This window comes from Cygnus olor, chromosome 24, assembly GCF_009769625.2.
Source record: "Cygnus olor isolate bCygOlo1 chromosome 24, bCygOlo1.pri.v2, whole genome shotgun sequence".
In the NCBI taxonomy this organism is placed as follows: domain Eukaryota; kingdom Metazoa; phylum Chordata; class Aves; order Anseriformes; family Anatidae; genus Cygnus; species Cygnus olor.
In genome coordinates this window covers 3,466,726-3,485,195 of record NC_049192.1, presented here as the reverse complement: position 1 = coordinate 3,485,195, position 18,470 = coordinate 3,466,726, and the positions used below count along the sequence as shown (strand labels likewise).

At 54.6% G+C, this 18,470-nt stretch overlaps 1 protein-coding gene across 3 annotated transcripts in view; it reads right to left on the bottom strand.

The window, feature by feature from the left end:
- Positions 1-18,470, bottom strand: part of CCND3 (cyclin D3) — a 44,003-nt gene that overhangs the window by 11,611 nt on the left and 13,922 nt on the right. For 2 of the 3 annotated variants that reach the window (XM_040535656.1, XM_040535657.1), the window contains one exon: positions 740-955. In XM_040535656.1, coding sequence (XP_040391590.1) covers positions 740-910 — 171 coding nt within the window. In that variant the 5' untranslated portion in view covers positions 911-955. Of the gene's footprint in view, positions 1-739; positions 956-2,739; positions 3,017-18,470 lie in introns of those variants that run through there. The other variant, XM_040535655.1, reaches the window with a different exon arrangement.

Here is an 18,470-nt window from a genome sequence, read left to right as displayed (position 1 = left end):
TCAGAACTGACAGCACAGGAGGCCCCCGACAAAAGGGGTTCTCCAGCGTCCTTCCCCCGCTGGCAACGCTGAGCTCAGAGGTTTGGGTCTTTGCTTTGAACAGCTTTTATCAGACAAAAAGCTCTGCCTTCAGAGCCTACGCAGCTGCCACCTAAGTGTCTGATGGGACAGGCAGAGCAGCCCTGCTTTAACTCGCAGCAAGCTCCCAGCATTTCCATCACCCCTTCACCTGGCAGCATCGTCAGCCTTGGAAGGCTCAACCCAGGTCCTAGATCACAGAAGCTCCCACCCGTTTTGCTGGAAGCTCCCCGCTTAATGCTTCCCCTCCTCCTGCTCTGCACTGTGCAGAGGCCTTTGTTCCCCAGAGCCGCCACTCGAGAGCGAAGCAGCCCAAGGAGCAAGCTCAGCGTGGCAGCTCCGTGCTGGCAGAGAGTGCTTCAGGCTCAGGGGACGTTCTCTGGAACACGGAGGTGACAGTGGAGGTGACAATCCTGCCCCGCAGAGCGGGGAGCGAGGCTCTGGCATGATGGAAAGGGCTCCACCAACAGACCCAAAATCCACCGTGGCAAGGGGGTGAGGAGGTTGGCTGGGGAACGTGGAGGAAGGTGGAGAAACAGGGAAAAGAAAAACCAAGAGGAGGAGGAGACCCAGGGGCAGGTATGGTGCCAAGCAGCAGCGTGCAGGAGATAAGGGCTGGGGAGGGGCTGGAGGGCTCTTTGAGATAGGGGAGAGTGATTACCAGGAGCTGCTGAGGCGTGATGGAGTTGTCTGTGTAAATGCAGAGTTTCTCCACCGTAAGGGGCATGGTTTCTCGCAGCTTGGAAGCCAGCAGCATGCAGACCGCCCCCAGGAGCTGCAAGTGATTTTTCCGCACGGGGACTGAGGACAGGTAGCGATCCACGTAGTTCATGGCCAAGGGGAAGACCTCTTCTTCGCATTTCTGCTCCTCGCACACCTGACAAAACCCAATCAAACAAAAAGAGAAAAAAAAAAAAAAGGAAGTTTTAATCAGCACCGGACTCTCCAGATCCTGCCTGCACCACAGCTTCAAAGCTTCTGGTCGTGGTGGTGCTGCACGTTTATCTGCAGGGCTCTGACAGCTCCACAGGGCTAAGGAGTAAGTTAGCTACAGGTGTAAAGCCTACAGCTGCAGCGAGGTTCCACTAGCAACAAACGCTGCACGGCTCCATTCACCTTCCTGTGGAAAGCAGAAGAGCTTAAGCGTAGTTAGAAAGAGCCCACAGAGACTTTAAGACCCCAAATCCTTTACTTGCAGCCCCTCCACCCCTGCCTTTTTCACTGCTCTCGGGGATGCCCGCAGCCAGCTGCCCATTTTCTGCTCTGGGAGGACTCAGGACCTCAGGGAAGATCAGCAATTCCCGCAGCCTCCAGCTGGAGACCTACTGGTGCAGGAGCCACAGCCACTCCTGGCAATTCCACCCTCAGCGGCCCAGGGGCAGGGGCAGGCTCGATGGCAGAGCCGTGCCCGGCTCCAGGAGTCTTCCTCCCTCCCCCCCCCCCCCCAGCCACACTCGCACCACGGCCACGAGCAGAATCCCAGAGCTCCGAATTTCAGCCCTCCGCTCTAATCTTGCCACCAACATCACAACGCTGAAAGAAGGAAGTCGACGTGACCAACGCAGCCAGAAAAATATCGGGGTTTCTCCCCCAGCAGTGATGCCCCCCTGCACGGGCTGCCGCCGCCAGGACGCAGCCATGCCCGTGCCCGTGCCCAGCCATGACGACTGCTGAGCGTCACCCACTTTTTGACCATCCTCACAGCTCCACAGCAACAGGCTCCAGAGCGGCATTTACCTAACGAGCCTCCTCAGACAGAGGCTTGCAGCAACAGAACAATGCGAACAGGAAAAAGAAAAAAAAAAAAAAAAAAAACTTTTTAAAAGCAAAGCGCTCTCTCATTTCTTTTGACAGAAGCAGGCAGCTTCTTGCAAGGGCGGCTGCGGTGCCGAGCAGGCAGGCTGGATCCCAACATCGCTTGTCTCTTGCCGAATGCTTTTTCTTTCTCTGCTGAGACCTTTTGCTCTGACCATCCCATAAGGAGGCCCGTGAGGTCTCCCCACTGAGCTGCCTCCCGCAGAGAGCCTCGTTCATTTTAATTTAGGGAAGTAAACGGTAGCAATATTATTTTCTCCCTTCAGCGAGGCGTTCTCAGCCCTGTGCAGGGCGTGCAAGCCTCTGGGCTGCCGGCTGCACAGGGGAGGATTTGGGGCCAGGATTTTGGGAAGCAAGGAATGAATGGGGGCCCGAGAGCAGCGTGGCAGGATACTAGCGGGGGGAAAAGGGGCACAGGCTGGGGGTTCGGTGGGGCTGCTCCCCCTGCATGGGGCCATCACTTCTCCCACCTCAACCACCCCTCGCCCATGCTCTGCCCCGCCGCAGACCGCCTTGCCCACCCGCCTCCCCCTCCCTCCCTACGGGCACAGCCTCCTCCATGCCGGGGACCGGAGCTGCGGCTCGCACGGACCCCGGAGCCTTTCCCCGTGCCCCGGGGCTGCTCCCGCAGCCAGCAGGAGGGACCCGGGCGGGTGCACGGGGGGCGGCCGCTGCCTTCCCCCTTTGCCGCCAGCTCCCTCCCGGGGCGCGCACGCTTTGCAAGCACGGACGGCGGGCGAGAAAAAGCAAAAAAAAAAAAAAAAAACTTGGGTGTCCGGGCAAGGAGCTGGAGACGGAGGAGAGGAGGATGAGGAGGATGAGGAGGAAGAGGATTTGAGGCCGTACCTCCAGCATCCAAAACGCCAGCATTTTCCGCATGTACGGCTTGATCTCCTGCTGCACGCACTGGAAGTAGGAGACGCGGGGGCTGTAGCGCTCCTCCTGGCTCAGCAGGTTCTGCAGCACCCGCCGGTCCCCCAGCAGCTGCGGGTCCCGCCCGGCGCGGGGGGCTCGGGGCACGGCTTCCACGCACAGCAGCTCCATAGGCGCTGGGCGGGCAGCGCCGGCTCCGCTGCGGCGGCCGCGGGACGCGGGGAGCGGGCGGCGCGCCGGGAGGCGGGGCCTCGGCGCGCCGGGAGGCGCGGCCGGGGGCCCCTCGGCCAATCGGAGGCGCCGCTGCCGCCGCGGCGCGCCGAAACCCGGCGGTGGACACGCCCCTCCCGGGGGCGGGGCTTGCGGCGCGCCGGCGGGCTGGCAGCACGTGGGGCGGCCGCGGGAGCCGCTGCCATGTTGGGGGGAGGCCGGCAGCGGTCGCGCCCGGCCCCGGGGGCGGTCGGGGGCCGGGGGCCGGGGGGGATGTAGGGGCCGGTGCCTCGTGGGGCTGCAGGGGCCGCGCCGAGCTGTCCCCGCGGCCGGGCAGGCCGCAGAGGAGCAGTCCCGGAGCCCCCCCGGGAATGCCCGTCAACCCCATCTTCGCAATTCCTGACAGTACATTTTCAGCATTTAGTCCTAGCCCTTCTTTTTCCCTCCCTTTTCGTTTTTACCCTTTTTGTTGTTTTCCCTCTTCGTTTTTTCCCTTTTGTTTATTCCCTCCCTTTCTGTTTATTCCCTCCCTTTTTGTTTATTCCCTCCTTTTTTTTCTTTCCCTCCCTTTTTGTTTTTTCCCTCCATTTTTGTGGCCAGAGCCCTTCAAAGCTACAAAAATAATCAGCTGTGTACATACTCGGGGCCAGCCCGCGCTGAGCATGCTGTCTTCCAAAAGTTATCCTCATGTTACCGCTGGTGCAGCTCCATAGCAGATAGCAACCCCAGTGTCTGCGGAGATAAGGGCTTGTCAGGCTTTGCTGGTGTTTTGTTTTCAGAACAATTAACAATGGTTTGGAAATACCTTTGCAAATTGTACCCCGAGCAACTAGTTTAGGAATTTTCAGGGCAACGAAAGCCTTCCAAGCAAGTTTGCACCGTGCCTCCTGCAGCGTAGGGTTTGCTCTGCAGCGGTACCTCGGTCTGCCTGCAGTTGACCCAGCAGTAATTGCTTTGTGGCATGGGAAGCTGAAGGCAACGGGATACAGTTTTGGCCACATCGCTCCCTAATGTTTGTCACTGTCTACAAAAACTGAGATGTCTCGACTTTGCTGCTGCCAATGCGAAGTGCCAGGAAACTGCCTATAAAATGTACAACAGATTCTGTAGCTGGAATACCAAGGGAACAGATTGCCTTTGAGCTTGAAAATTAAAAGCTTCTCACTGAGTTGAGAGAATTCAGCTCAGGAGGTCCATTTCTATGAAAGTTTCCCATACTGGCTGTGAAGGGAGCGCGCCCGAAGGGGATGGCCTGCCCGTATAACCCTTTTCGCAACCCTTTTCACGACCAGGATGGTGCTGCAATGTGGCATTGCTGCCGCAGTTGCAACCAAATGATTAATGGCAATCACGAATGTTAGAGGTGGGAAGCACATTCCAGAGCACCAATGTCTCCCACTCTGCTAGACCGCTTCGTTCCCTGCCATTGCTGCCTGCCTTTCGTTCTGAAATGAAGCCCCTCGGTGGTACACTCCTGCAATGCACCTCTGCACAGGGCTGTATAATTCAATTTTACAGGGCAGCACTGCTGGGCTGAAGGCGTTCTGGCTGTACTGAGGAATGACAGATGGAAGAGGAGGGAAATAAGCCCAAATTCAACCCACAGCAGTAATCTATCTGCGATCCTGGGACGATAGCTGCTGGTGCTCAGGAGGGAACGGAGCAATGGAATTCATAGAAATCAAGGATTTGGGGGATGCGGTGTCATATAAAGAGAACTCAGCTGGAACACCTCTGACCAGTTCAGCTGGAGTTATTCCTTAGCACATACGCTTGTATGTATTTTTAGGATAAGGAGCAAAGAACTAAAGGACTTAGCAGCGGAGTGATTTGCCACAATAGCTACTCCCCCCAGCGAGTCATTTCTGTGTGCCATTTTGACACATTTAGTACTTTTTTGTATTTTCAGTCATCTAAAAAGAGTCTCTTAATGAAGAACAAACATACGAAGTTAATAAGTGTAAGTAAAACAAGACGCAAGTCTTTGTTCTCTCTGCTCAGGATTATTTTTTTTTTAACGTTGAAAATGAAAAACATCTTTTTGATCAGAGGTTTAGAGGTTCCCAGTGCTCCCCATGACAGTGAACACAAAGGTCACATACATAACACACGCAATACATTTCACACGCTGGAATCCCATTTCTGCACTTGGACAGATGGCTTTCATTTTCCGCAAGGTATCCGATGCATCGCAAACTCTTAATGATGCTATCAGCATTGATTTGTTGCGACGCATGCCCGCAGAATACCACATAGCACGGCGATATGGAACTGGAGAAAAGAAAGGAAGAGCGGAGAGGCTTAGATCGATCCCATCCCTGCCTTAAAATGAGAACGAGGAATTTTTGTAGGTGAGATGAGATTCCCAAATCCCTCTCCCAGCTAAATTTCTTCTACCTTACGAATAAATCTTCTAGCGGTGTGGGCAAGAAATATTTGAAGAATCTATGGGAGAGATTTCTGTGGACCAGTCAGCTGGTTTTAATCCGGGACGACCCCCCTGCTCCACTCCCCCCTCTTGCATTGTGAGCAGCATCCCCCAGTTGTGCAGGGGAAGAGAAGGGCCCCACGTCCCACATTTTTAGTAAAAATAGACAGCAGCTATTTTCTTTAGTCAGGCAAAGGGAAACCACAGCATTGGGTTCTTGGTCCTTCTGGTTTCTGGGCTGTGCCTTTTGAAATTGAAAGTTTCGGGCCCTTTCCCAGACTTTATGGTCTTTCTCCTGGTTCCCAGCGTCTGCGGGGCGGTTCTGACGCAGCCCCTAAGGCTGGAGCCGGGCTTGGTGGCAACCGTGGGCCATCGGACACGGAGGGGGAAAATGAAGCCCGTTGCATAAGCAAGTGTTCCTTCCAGATGATGACTTGGCAAAACTGATGCCTCTGCGAGCCACATTATCAGGCTAGAAAGGCAAATTACAGGCTGCGGGCGTCCTAAAAAGCCTATTGTGTGGGTGTGCGGAGGGAAAAGAGAAAATTCCAGGAAAACCAAATTTTGGTCACTGTTGTCCATAGATAGTCAGCTTCCTGGCTTTGGCAAGAGAGCACAGCAATATTAAAAAAGGAAATTCCTTCAGAGTAAAAATTAAAAAACTGATGGCCTCCAGACTTCCAGGATCTCGAACCAGCAATGTTATTCTTTGCTGAATCATAAAGGAGGCTCATTTTTTTGGTATGCTGATGATGAGTGAAGAAGGCTGACCAGCAGCTGGGGCTTTTAAAGGAGCGATGCAGATGGAAGTCTGATTCCGATGGGCAGCTGGTGCCACACGTGGCCTCAGATCAAGGCGAAAGCAATTTTTCGGGATGGACATTCAAAAGGGCATTTCTGAAAGCTCTTCTCTGCAGAAAACTTTCAGCTACCTGACTTCGCATCAGCAGCGGGCCCGGCCCCACGGGCTGTCAATGAACACGATCCCTTTCTTTTCCCCACTGCTTTCTGCCTTGCATTTCCCAGCTGCCTCCTTCCGATTTTGAGCTACCAAGAGCTGTGCCATCTTCGTCCTTGGGCATGCTGCAACCACAGTGTCATCGGTGACATCAAAATGAAACTGCTTAGCATACACGAAGGGCTTGAAAACCAAATCCAATGAGCAGATAACTATATCATTTGCTATAGGAAATCCCCCGAATAAAATGAAAAACAGGTACCATTTTGTACGTGTAAGGGGAAGAGCGAAGACAGCGTTTCACCCTTTCTGGTTAGAGGATTTCAAAGCACTTCAAACACCCTAATCTGTTATATTTCCCACCCACTTTTCCCTAAAGCAGTCAGATATTGTAAGCATTCCCAGGAAAGAACGAGGGCTCCGGCACACAAGGGCTAGCAAATCGCACCGTGACGGTTCGCTGTCACAGTCCCTGCTGCTTCAGAAGGAGCCAGCCCAGTCTACGGCCCGTCGTTTGCGCTTGATAGCTGCTGATAAAATGGATCAGGACCAGCGGGTCAGGCTGCGGGGTGCTCAGCTCCACCTGCTGACACGGCAGCGGGGTCAGAGCGCGGCAGGGACGCGGCACCTCGGCTCCTGCCCTGGTGCACACGGATGGGAGCCCCGCAGGCGCAGGGACGGAGGCATCTTCCCAGCTCATTCAGCCGTTCCCCGGCTTCAGGGGGCAGGGGAGCGGAGGATTTCCTGGTCTCGGTCCCATGCTCAAACACAAGACAACTGGTTCCCCCCGTAGCTGGCTCTCTCTCCTTTCTCATATCGAATTCATTCTTAACTTCAGAGAAATGCTTTCACTGAATCGAAGGGAAGTGTGCCGGAGTACAAGTTTAACGTTGCAGGATTTGGCCCGCGGGACGTGTTTCCTAATATCTTTCCCATTACTGGCAACCACAGCATTCCCTTTCCTCTGACTTGGTCAGGCTTTTGAGTACAGCTAATTAGCTCAGAGTGATATCATCTGAACACTGAATCTCGGCAGCGCTTAGATACATCATCAGTTATGATACACATGAGCCTTCTGAAGAAAGCCCCATGCTTCTAAGGTCAAAACACAACTTTCTGTCAACTTAAATCCCCTTTTTAGAGTGGCCTTTGCTACAGCTTGGACCAAACCTCTATTTAAACGGAAATAAAACTGTGATTGTGGGCACTGCTTGGGTTTATGCCATATCCATCACTTCTATACCTGCGCCTGCCTGTTGCTGGGGTATGTCTCAGTTTAATAACGTTATTTTCTTAACCACGATCATTAAAGGTGAAAACAGTTGGATCTGAACCCTTTTGCTTAAGTGGCTTCCAGAACAGGACAAAAAAGGGAGTGGAAGGAGTCCCAAACAGATGAAGAGAGTGTTTATACCCAAGCACTTAGCAAGCGTTCACTACATCTTTTGGCAACTCATTTAGGAGAAGGTTTCCAGAAGAGGCTTCTTCAGAGCATCTCCCTTTGTGAGCAGCTGGGCTAGGTTTGACTCCAGGGGAACTGGGCCAGTTTGCCCCAGCTAACTATTTAGGCCAGCAGAGCTTTAAATGCCGTTTCACCTGACTTTTTATGAAAAGCATCAGAACAAGTTGGTCTTCATCTGCCACTGCAGCAGCTGTTTTCTGCCTTAGTTCCCTTTTCCTAACGAAATCTAAAATTAAGTCACATTTTCATTGACTCAAACTCGTACCCTAGTAAGCCATCCCCAGGTGAATGTTTAGTTTTGCTCCCAAATCAGGCATTTCAGAAACCAGCCAAACTCAGCTGGTAAAGATAGAAAGAAAGAGCGTAGAAAAAAATGCAAAGCTGAAACCAATCAATTTCAGAAAGCAAGCTGGGCTTGGAAAGCCCCCAGTTGTGATATATTTAGTTCATTTCAGGGGATTATCTGTGGTAGCCAATTATGCAAATTGTTAAAAAATACTACCCTGAAATTTTACATATAAAAAAGATCTTTTTTACAACACCCTTCCTTTGTCCATCCTTCCTGCCCTTTCCTGCCCTGCCCTGATCTTGTTGTCTACGTCTCGCGTGCCCCATTCGGCAGATTAGATGCGTTTGGGTTTTTCTAAGAATTTTTGGTTGCATGATATTTTTCATTTGATGTGGCGAGCCCGGTGCCTAGCGCCTCTTTGCCAACGCAAACTGCCAGGCAGAGGCAGAGGCAGCTCAAAGCTTCTTAGCAGCGCGGGCAGAAGGGGAATTTGCCACGGCAAAGAGAGGGGGCTGTGCTGGAGGAAGGGTCGGTCCTGGCTGGAGGGATGAGGAGCGGGGACGGGTCCAGCTGGAGCAGAGCAGGGAGAAGGGAAAAGTCCTCGAAAGCTGGGCTCGGTGCTGCTGCAGGGAGCTGGGGCTGCTGTGCGATGGGGCTGTTTGTAGTGCCTTGAGCCTGTGTCCCGGCCATTCCCTGCGTGGCAGCACCCAGCTGAGTTTTGCAGGACCCCAGCACAGCAGAGCAGGCAGCGGAGGCACAGCAGCAGGGCTGGAGGCAGCCGGATCTCACGGGGCAAGGCAGTACAATTAAGTGGAGCACCGGTCTGGCAGTCAGGAGGGCTGGATTTTAACCTTGGCTTGGCTGGGTGGAAAATGAGGACAGAGACGGGGCAGGTCATGGGTCAGGACATGAGTCAGGAGGGTGTACCCTGTTCCCTGTCAGAGGAGCAGGGAGGATCCCACGCAGGGAAGGCGGGCTCACAAGGGCTCCCCCACCGCTGGTGCTGCATTGGAGACGTGGATGTGCCCGCGTTGGGGCAGGGATGTTGTCAGATCAGCAGGGTCCGAGCTAGAGCTGGTTCCTGGGAGGGAGGACAATGCCGTGTGTATGTGCCCGCGAGTGTTTTGGGGGAAGAAAGAAAAGGATCGATGCCCCCCCGACTTCCCCCACTCGGGATGCACCTGCCTTGCTGCTCCCTTCCAGCACGGGCCGAGCGTGTGCTACACGAGCTCTGAGCTGGAGGCAGGCCTTGCAGCCGAGAAGCCTTCACCGTGAGCGTGCTGGGCACACTGGGCTCACCCTTGGTGTGACTGAAAGGAAACGTCTTGCACCAACACTGCCTCAGCCCAAAATGCCTACAGAGCCAGCGGGCGCCGAGCTGAGCCGCCCTCCTGCCCAGCACAGCAGCTGCATCTGTGCGTGGCAGCCCCCTGCCCCGAAAAAAGCCCCAAAGCCCCCCAGCTTTGCTGCCAACCTGCCTCACCACATTGAGCCGACGTGTGCAAAGGGTTCGTGTGCTCCCATCCCCGGCAGGAAGGAGCACGCTCATCCTTCCAGGTCCAATTTAACCAAAGGAGGAAAATTTTGAGGACTCACAAGCCACAGTGATTAATTTCAGGCAAAGGCAAATGTCCCATCCCCGTGGTAATAAATGGAAATAAACCACAATCCACGCAGCAGCACAAGGCATCGTTCAGAAGACAGCCTGCAGCCTTGCAGACAAGTCTCCTTCTCTGGGTGTCACACCGTGCTCCCCGAACACCTGTCCCAGGAGGCACAGATGTCACCGTACTTCTTGTGACAGCCAGGTACCTCCGCACGTCGCAACAGCTCGAAAACTGAGATGCTAATATCCATAATAACAGGCGGGTGCATTTCTCCCAGCGCTTCCGGTAGCTGTACGTTATCTACGTATGCTCCTGCACTCACAGCATCAATAATTACTGACATTAACAACGCGCTAATGAGACACGCTCTGTGAGTGCACACACATCACTGAGCAAGCAGCATTCCCGCTGTACTCAGGCAGATCCCTGGTGGAGGGATTCCAGCAGTAGCCCGACACATCAACCCTTTCTTCCAACACTAACCTGCTACTTTGCGTTTGCTCTGAGCCTTGCAGCACAGCACTCGCAGCTCCTGCCTGCGCTCCCTGCCCTCTCCTAGCAGGGAAAAAGATGCTTTTGCCTCCTGAGCCGCCTAGGCTGGAATCTGTAGTGGTTTCTATGGCTGTGCTGAGCTGGAAAAATTGGTACGGCGTCCTATTCAGCTAGTCCTACAGCCGCCCAACTAGCCTAAAATAAGTCAGCAGCTTGCAGCCATGCCCTCACAGTCCGTGTGAGCAGAAATAGAGGCACTCTCGGGTCAGTCCAAGAGCCCAGGCAGAAGGGAATCGGATGTACCGCAGCGCAGCACCAGCACCAGGCTCCTACCAGGATCCTGTCTGCAGCAATTAAAAGATGAACTTCCTTCCCGCTGCGAACTGACAAACAAATCGGTTCCTGCAATCAGGCATGAGCGCTTCTGAGGTTATTTCTGTAGCTCTTCGGCGTTATTTAGAAGGCGAGCTGGCAGAGCATGGCCCCAAAACAAGCGCTAACGCCTGGCCGGCGAGCTGCCTGCTGCTGGGGCCGGAGCTCCCCCAGGAGCGGAGGAGCTGAAGGCAGGCTGGGCACGCTCCGCCACGGGGATCAGTCCCTGGTGTCTGTTCCTCACTGAAGAACCCACGATTGCTGCCAGTATTTTGAAACTGCACAACAGCAGCGGCTGGGGAAGGGGGGATGAAGACGAGGGGATGCTTAGACCTGCAGAGGAATGCGGGAGCATCCCCACCTACCGAGGAGGAAATCGGGGCATGGAGAGCTGCAAGGCTTTGCCGTCCCCAGCAGACACACACCAGACCCAGACGGGCAGCCTGCGACCCCCACGGCCCAGCCCAGTGCTCCATCGGCCCGAGCCAGGGCTCGGAGCTCTCCCCACCACAATCAGCTCGGTCGAAGGCCCACCACCGGCCCCGCGTTCTGTTCAGACACATTCCTGCGTGCTCGGTGTTGGTGACACAGCCCTCTTCCCCCGGGCGCTGATCCGTATGGCACTCGTTTGCACGTATTTTCCACTGCTCTGTGATGCAGGGCTGCAAACTCCTCTCTGGGTGATTTCCCATAGCCCAGCAAACAAGGGGACCTTGCAGCTGCTCTTGGCTCCTCTTCACCTTTTGGTGGGCGAGACTCCCTGCCCCCCAAGGGCTGCCGTGCCAGGCCCGATCCAGGCTCAGAGCAACGATAAGCGCAGAACCGCTGCCCAGCCCCATCCTCGGAGCCACCCCCCGGTTATCTGCACAGCTCGGGACAGGCAGCAAGGAGCGCGGGGCTTGCCAGGCCTACCGGGAACTGTCAGTACCATAAAAACGTCTCCTTCTTCCTCGCGTACTTGAGCCACAGCCCGCTGCAAGCAGCGGAAAGATGCTGGCCCAGCAGCTTTAGAGCAGCTGGAGGTGCTGCTTTGGACCCGGGAGGTGTCGCAGAGCCAGGTAAGTGGCTGTCACGGGGCTGCAGGGGTGATGGAGCAGTGCCAGGGGACGTCACCCCTCCAGGAAGCACTGCTCCGCCCGCTAGAAACCTGGGAGAGAGTCAGAGGAGCACGCGGCCTGGACAAACACACGAGGAACGCGGGGACAAGGACACGCGGGTCGTCACAGCCCGGCGGGTGCAGCGGCGTGCGAGCTTTGCTGTTCCCTGACCTGGAACGGCCCTGCCTTTGTTCTGCGAGCGTGACTTCGGAACGGCGATCTCTGGAGTCTCTCATCTGGCTTCTCCCCCTGCGTTTTGGAGCAGCCTGCTCCCCCGGCCAACCTGAACTTGTTAGCGTGACCCTAGAGAGAAGAAAAGGAGAGACCCCCCTCTGCCACCCGGCACAGCAGGGCAGGCAGGAGGGAGCCGAGCGGGTCGAGAGCTGCGAGCAGCAAGCGGAAGAAGCACGCGGAGAAGCGGGCGAAGCGAGGCAGATGAACGGCATCGCTCTGCTTGTCTGCAGAGGCTCAGCTGGCAAGGGGACAGGAGGAAACGGCCCCACCAGACCCAGCCAAGGAGCTTTCGTTTCCCAGGCTGAGTTCCGAGTGGCACGCGTGATGGAAAGCAGTGACTCGCTTCTCCTCCCACCTGAGCTCCGGGGGTTTCTTGCATTCAGAAAAGGCAAACGTCAAACTGGCACGAGATTGGGACTTCTCAGCAGAGACAGAAGCCGGGACGATGCATGCACGCTAGGAGAGCCAGAAAGGGAAAGAAAAGGGAGGACGAGGAGAGAAAAATAAAAGCTAGATCAAGGGCTGAGTTTTCAAAGGCACTCAGCAGCCAGCAAGTCTTTTTGTTCTCAAAGGCAGTGGTGGAAGAACAGGGTCTGGATTATTCTTGGAGACAGCTGAGCTTTATTAGAAACCTGCCCCTTCCCATCCCACATCTGAGCCGAAGATTTCACAGAGACGAGAGCCGTTTGATTTAAAGGTGTGATCCCGTGGTCATCGCTGCAGTGAGCAGCGCCGGCTGTCTGAGCAGACGCTTTGAGAGAATCGCTGCCGCCCTTGAAAGCAGCCATCTGGGGATGCACGCCAGGCCCGGAGTGCTCTGAAATGACTCGGCCAACACTTTCTGCAGGATCCAGCCTCTTGGTTACGTGCTGTGGTGGTCCTGCCCAGTTTGGCAGCTGACAGTCCTTGTAGCGCAGAATGGAAGGAGAAAGACACCGGGGGTGGCCGAGCCAGCCTTCCACCAGTGGTCTGAAAACTCAGGAGAAAGTCAGGCACGGCACAGCAGCCGATCCCTGGGTGGTGACTGAGGAGTTCAGCTCCCGTCCTGACCCCAGCAAGGCTGGGGAGCGCAGTCGGTCTGCAGCCACCTCTGAGAGTTACCAAAAGAGCCCAGGTCAGCTGGGAACTGGATGAACTCTTAATTGCTACAGGGGAGGAAAGAACAGGAGGCCCTGGAGGAATAAAAGCAGTTGGAAGTGGTGGGAGATGACAGTTAGAGAGACCTCACTGCTACTTAGATCTCTTGTGTACCCTGTAATTCAAGGGCCTTGGCCAAGGGAACTGGAGTGGCTCCAGGTCCTTTGAGTCCCTTGGAGAAAACAGCTCCAAAAAAGAGAGGATTCACCTCCCTGCCTGATGTGGGGAGCAGCCGGGGTTGCTCCCTGCGGCACGAGAGAAGGGAAAGCACGACCTTCCTCCAGCACCCGCTTGGGAAGGGCGTTTCATCGGCTCTGCCTGTGCCCGGCAAACACCCAAGCAGCAGGGAGGCCCCGGGAGCCCCCCCAGCCCCTGCTGCCACCTCTGCCACCGAGGCCGAAGGCTCCCCCCAAAATCCGTTGGCTCGCCTGCTGAAGGGCCCCAGAGCATCGCCTGCTATTTTGGACGGAGCCCCTTTCTTGTGGTCACGCTCCAGGGCAGAAGGGCCGGGCGCACGTCTGCAGTTACCGCCCGGCTCCAGATGCAGCTGTGGGGTCACCCCGGGGGAATCGGTGGATCCCCGGCCGTGCAGGCAGGGCCGGCGGGCAGCTCCCTCGTGCCCACGCAAGGATCGGGCGATGTGTTAGCGCAGAAAGCACAGCTGAATACGGAAGGGCTTACATTTGGAACAAAAACTGTGACCGGCTCCAGCGGAGCCAGGAGCAGATTCTACTCGGGGGGAAAAAAAAAAAAAACACCCTTTTTGCTGGCAACTGTAGTGAAAGAAATGAGATCTGGGTCTTCTCAGTGAACTGCTGGGTCTGGGAGTGCTTGAAAGGTTTCCTAGAGACAACACTGCAGCGCATGGAAATGCTTTCCATTTGCACCAGCACTCCTACCTCGTTCCTCTCAGTGCCCCAACCTAAGCGTGACCTTTTGGGGTTTGACAGCTAACAACCAGTCCTGGCTCCTGCCACTTCCTTTTGAGCCTACAATGCCAACTCCTGGCGATTCCTGAGCAAGATTACAAGCAAGAAAGGGCTCGGATACTCTTTGGATATCAAGACTGTCTTGTATTACAAAAAGAATGACAGGAGATGCTAAGCCACATGCTTCAGAGTCAACACCAGTAACAGTTCTAGCAAATTATCCCTGCTCTCTTTATAGGGGATCTTCTGTCTTGCTCTGAGTCTCTGAGTCTCGGACAGACGAGACTGCTAAATGAGCCTCAGCTCTCAGCAGCACAGCAATTTCTATTTTCTAGTATCTCAATTTTCCCAGAGAGAACCGGGAACATTATCCCTCTCACCGAGCCAATACGATATACAATGAAAATGTAATAAATGCTCACGGTAAAGAGAAAAAGTACATATTGGAAAGAGCCTGGAAGCGTCAGGGCTTTGGGGTTATTTTCCCAGCTCTTTCCTGCCTTGCTCGTTAGCGTGGACAGATCATTTAGTTGCTTCATGCCTCAGTTTCCCTTCGGCCAAACGAGACAACGGAGGTCCAGCACTCCCCGCTGGATTCGGAGGAGCTGCTGCCAGCTGCTCCAAAGCACACGTGTCAAAGCGGAGCTCGGGCAAATGCATTTATTCTGTGCTTACCTGGCACTAAGCCTACTCCATTCATATTTAGGTGATTAATCATTAATGATGTTCATTCATTAACGGCGCTAAAGGCCTTCAGGATGGAAAAAAATAGAAAATTCCCAGGCTAAAGATGCTACAAGACTACGTCTTCAAAGCAGCTCCATAAACATTTAAGCGAAGGGTTTAATTCTCCCTGAAAATGACATCGTGCAATGGGATGACTTGTATCAGACTCTTGGAAAGGGACCTAGTAATTAACTTGGTGTAAATTAATCAGCTTCAGTCAGGATTTAGAGACTTTAATTGCCGAGTGCTAGCTTTTGTAGTGACAACTCCCAGAAAGCACTTTGAAGTGGCCTGCCTGCTTGAAGTGCTGCAAGCGCCCGGATTCGGGAACCAGCAGCTATTATTCGCCTTACAATGGTACAAAAGCCCCCCGCCCCCAGATCCCAGCCTTCTGCGCCCAGCGCGCTCAAGGAGACACCGAGGAGGTGCCAATCCGGCGAGATAAGGCAGAGAAAGGAGTCCCATGAGAAACTGGCTGCCGAGGGGGAGCGAGGACAATTCGGGGTCTGGTTTCCTGGGTGAAGCCTCGAAGCCCAGGCTGCTGCCCAAAGCGGCTGAGCTCCCCTTCCTGCTGCCAGTCTGCGTCCCTTCCTCGAGCCCAGCCGTCCGCTCTGCTCCCACGGGAGATTTCCGACAGATCAGGGGCAGGATCCGGCCTCCTGCAAAGCGCCCTCGCCGTCAGTGCCCCCCTAAGGGAGCAGGAGAGCGCGGATGGGAAAGCCACGCAGGGACGGACCTCATCGGCTTCATCTCGGAGCCAGGAGGGCTTCCCCCTTCCCTCCACCCGGAGAAAATCTTTACTCATTTCAAAATCTCTACTCATTTCACCGTGCAAAGAATATTATGGTGGCCGAATCATTTAACTCGATTGCAATTAGCATACAGGTAAAACCTTGTGAATGTAAAAGCACCTCATGTCGGCGTGACCAGATTTAAGGGCTTCTGCTGCTCTAAGGATGCTGGCAGGTAAAGGTCCCACAGCTCAGGAACTATTTATGTTGAAGCAGGGACCAGAGGTGCACCTTCTGAGCCCCAGCAGCGGGCAGATATGTGTAAGTGACAGCAGCGATAAAGGAAATGCTCGTTACTGCGTGAAACACAGAAACCAAGACTACTGCGATTAATTAAAAAAGGAAATCAGAGCTGGGTCACTGGAGCCTAAACATAGAAGAAGGGGGGGGAAAAAACAAGCTGAGGAAAAAATAATAATATTCTCAAGGCCCCAGGAAGATAAGTATCATGGGCTACACCCCAGCTGGCCCCAGTCACCCCGGTACGGGGCTACTGAAAGTGCAACTCCTCGCGGCAGGGTGGGGCCGCGAGCATCGGCACCGGGGATGCGTCCCGCCGCAGCTGGAAACGGCTCTGAGAGGCCTCAGCAAAACAAGAGGCTTCAGAGGATGTTGTTCTGCAGAGAGGCTAGGAAGGTGTTTGATTTCCTACCTGAAAATAAATATACTCGCATTTATTCTGTGCTTTCTGCCTGGTTATTCCCTTTTCTCCTTGCTCACCTCGTGCTGTGCTGCCTGTCCTTCGTGGGGTGGAAGAGGCAGGCTCTGGCTGCGATGGCAGAAAGGGGAATTTTTCCTGAGGCTGCTGGACATAAACACACCCTGTGGTCCTGTCTGTCTGTCCAGGCCCCGCCGCTGCAGCCCAGGCTTACCGCACTGGGTCTCCCTGCACTGCGGCACGGACCGGAGCTGGGCAGGAAACATTTTTCCCATCCCACAAAAATCTTCCTGTCCTGCAGCAGGATGAACCCGAGCCCTCGCTGAGCTTCTGGTCTTGTTTTCTAAAGAAACAGGCCGTATGCAATCCCGCTGTGCGTGTCTGTCCTTCCTTTCCCATAAATTCTTAATCCTTTGGCCAATTTCAGCCGCGTCGGACAGACGTGGCCCAGTAACGGTACCAACGCTGCTACGTTCCCACAAGCTCCACACAAGCAGGCAGCTCAGGAGAAACGAGACCCAAAACACGCTTCTGCTAAGAAAAAGCACTCCTTAGCAGGCACCAGAAAAAGCTTCGGTTCTGTTGGAAGCCAGCTCTTAGACATCAGGAGCCTCAGTTCTGCTGGAAACCAGCAGAGCCTGGCTTTGCTGCTCAGGGTAATAGGGTCTGGAGGGCTCTTAGGCACCGTGGCGTGACCTAGGACATGGAGCACACAGCCCAAATCCAGGACTTGCTTCCTCCAGGCCACAGTTCTCGACCTGTGCCCAAGGTGGGTGGCCTCTCACCTCCTCTTTGCAGACAGGACTTCATTTTTCTCCCTTCGCAGCCACCTCACAGGTCTTTACCAGATCTTTGCAGATGGCATCTCAGGGCCTCAATCCCTAATCAGGCATCCCAGCTTTTGCATTATCTGGGCCCTGGAGGCACATCCCTGCCAGAAAGGTCAGAGATAAGCAAAAGGTCCCTTTGTGCTCCCTCTCTGGGTTTCTTGGAAGCTAGCTGCCCTCAAAAGAACAAAAAACAACTGCACATTAGCCCCTGGCACTCTGCTAATGCCCAGGTGAGAGGGAGAGGTTGCCCTAAGGTGTTAGCAGGTTGAAATTCCTACCCACGGAGAAGGCTGAGGGCAGCAAGGCGGCAGAAGAGCTGGCTGCGCTCTCAGAGGTAGCTCTGCAATCAAAATTGCAGGCCAAGGAGGCGATCAGCCTGCACAGGGAAGATATACGCAGGCACAAGGGCATCCACTCGTGGCCTGGGAGAGGTTGAGATGCATTGCGCTGGTGCACGTAAAGTGCTGCAGGCTGGCAGGAAAGTCTATGAAGAAAAAGAGTATTTAGAGAGGGTGCTGAGAGCCCCACAAAGCCCCAGGCTTACCTCTGGACCCCAGGCTGAGGCTGGGGATGGGGAAGAGGGACAAGCTCTGCCCAAGGAGTGACTCCAAGCACCCAGCTAGTGCCTAGGCTAAGGCACGGAGAAAAACCCATCACACATCATCAGCCCTGAGCTTAGGAGGGGCAGTTACTGGGGTCACAGCACCGGAGGGAGTCTGTGAACCGGTTACTGAACTGGGTGAAAACAGCCTGCCTTTAATCAGCCACAAATTCGAAGGTACCTTGATGACGGCGCATGGAGAAGTAAGATCATGCGTCCTGAATCACATTTCCCCGGGCCCGTGCACTTTACAGCGTACTTAACTTTATTTCCATCACAGCTGCTGCAGCTGAGGCCGATAATGACAGCCCTGGAAAATCCCATCACTGCCGTTTAACACCGACGAGTTGGTTAATACCTGAAAAGTGCTTCGACAACGCACATTTGTCCAGCCGGCAGCACAAGTACTGTGCTGCTTCTGGGCGAAAAACACACAAGGAATACATATTTAGCTGCGAAGTGGAACAAAACGAAGGTGTCCCTGCCAGTCGGACTGCCTGAGCTCTTCCTCCCTCACCCAGAGGGGAGGTGAGGAGCCGGACTGGCCAAGAGCAGCTGCATCGGTTTGAGTTCAGCACTCCAGGACGGGAGGGACGGACGGACGGACGGACACACACACACACCTTCCCTGCATGGCCCTCAGCAAACAGACCCCACGCACAATGCCCCAGCTTCCCCTTCAGAGGTGGGTTGAGGCCGATGGAAAGAGACTCTCACAGAATTCAGCGCTTTGATAACTGATGCGTTTTCTTGTCTTGTTGGTTTTTTTCTTAATTATTGATTGGGCATATAAATTCCGGCCGCCCAAGGCTATGGCACAGAAAGCCGAAGGTGTGTGTCATTGATTTATGAGGCCTCCATTCAGGCCAGCTTGCCTCCCCCT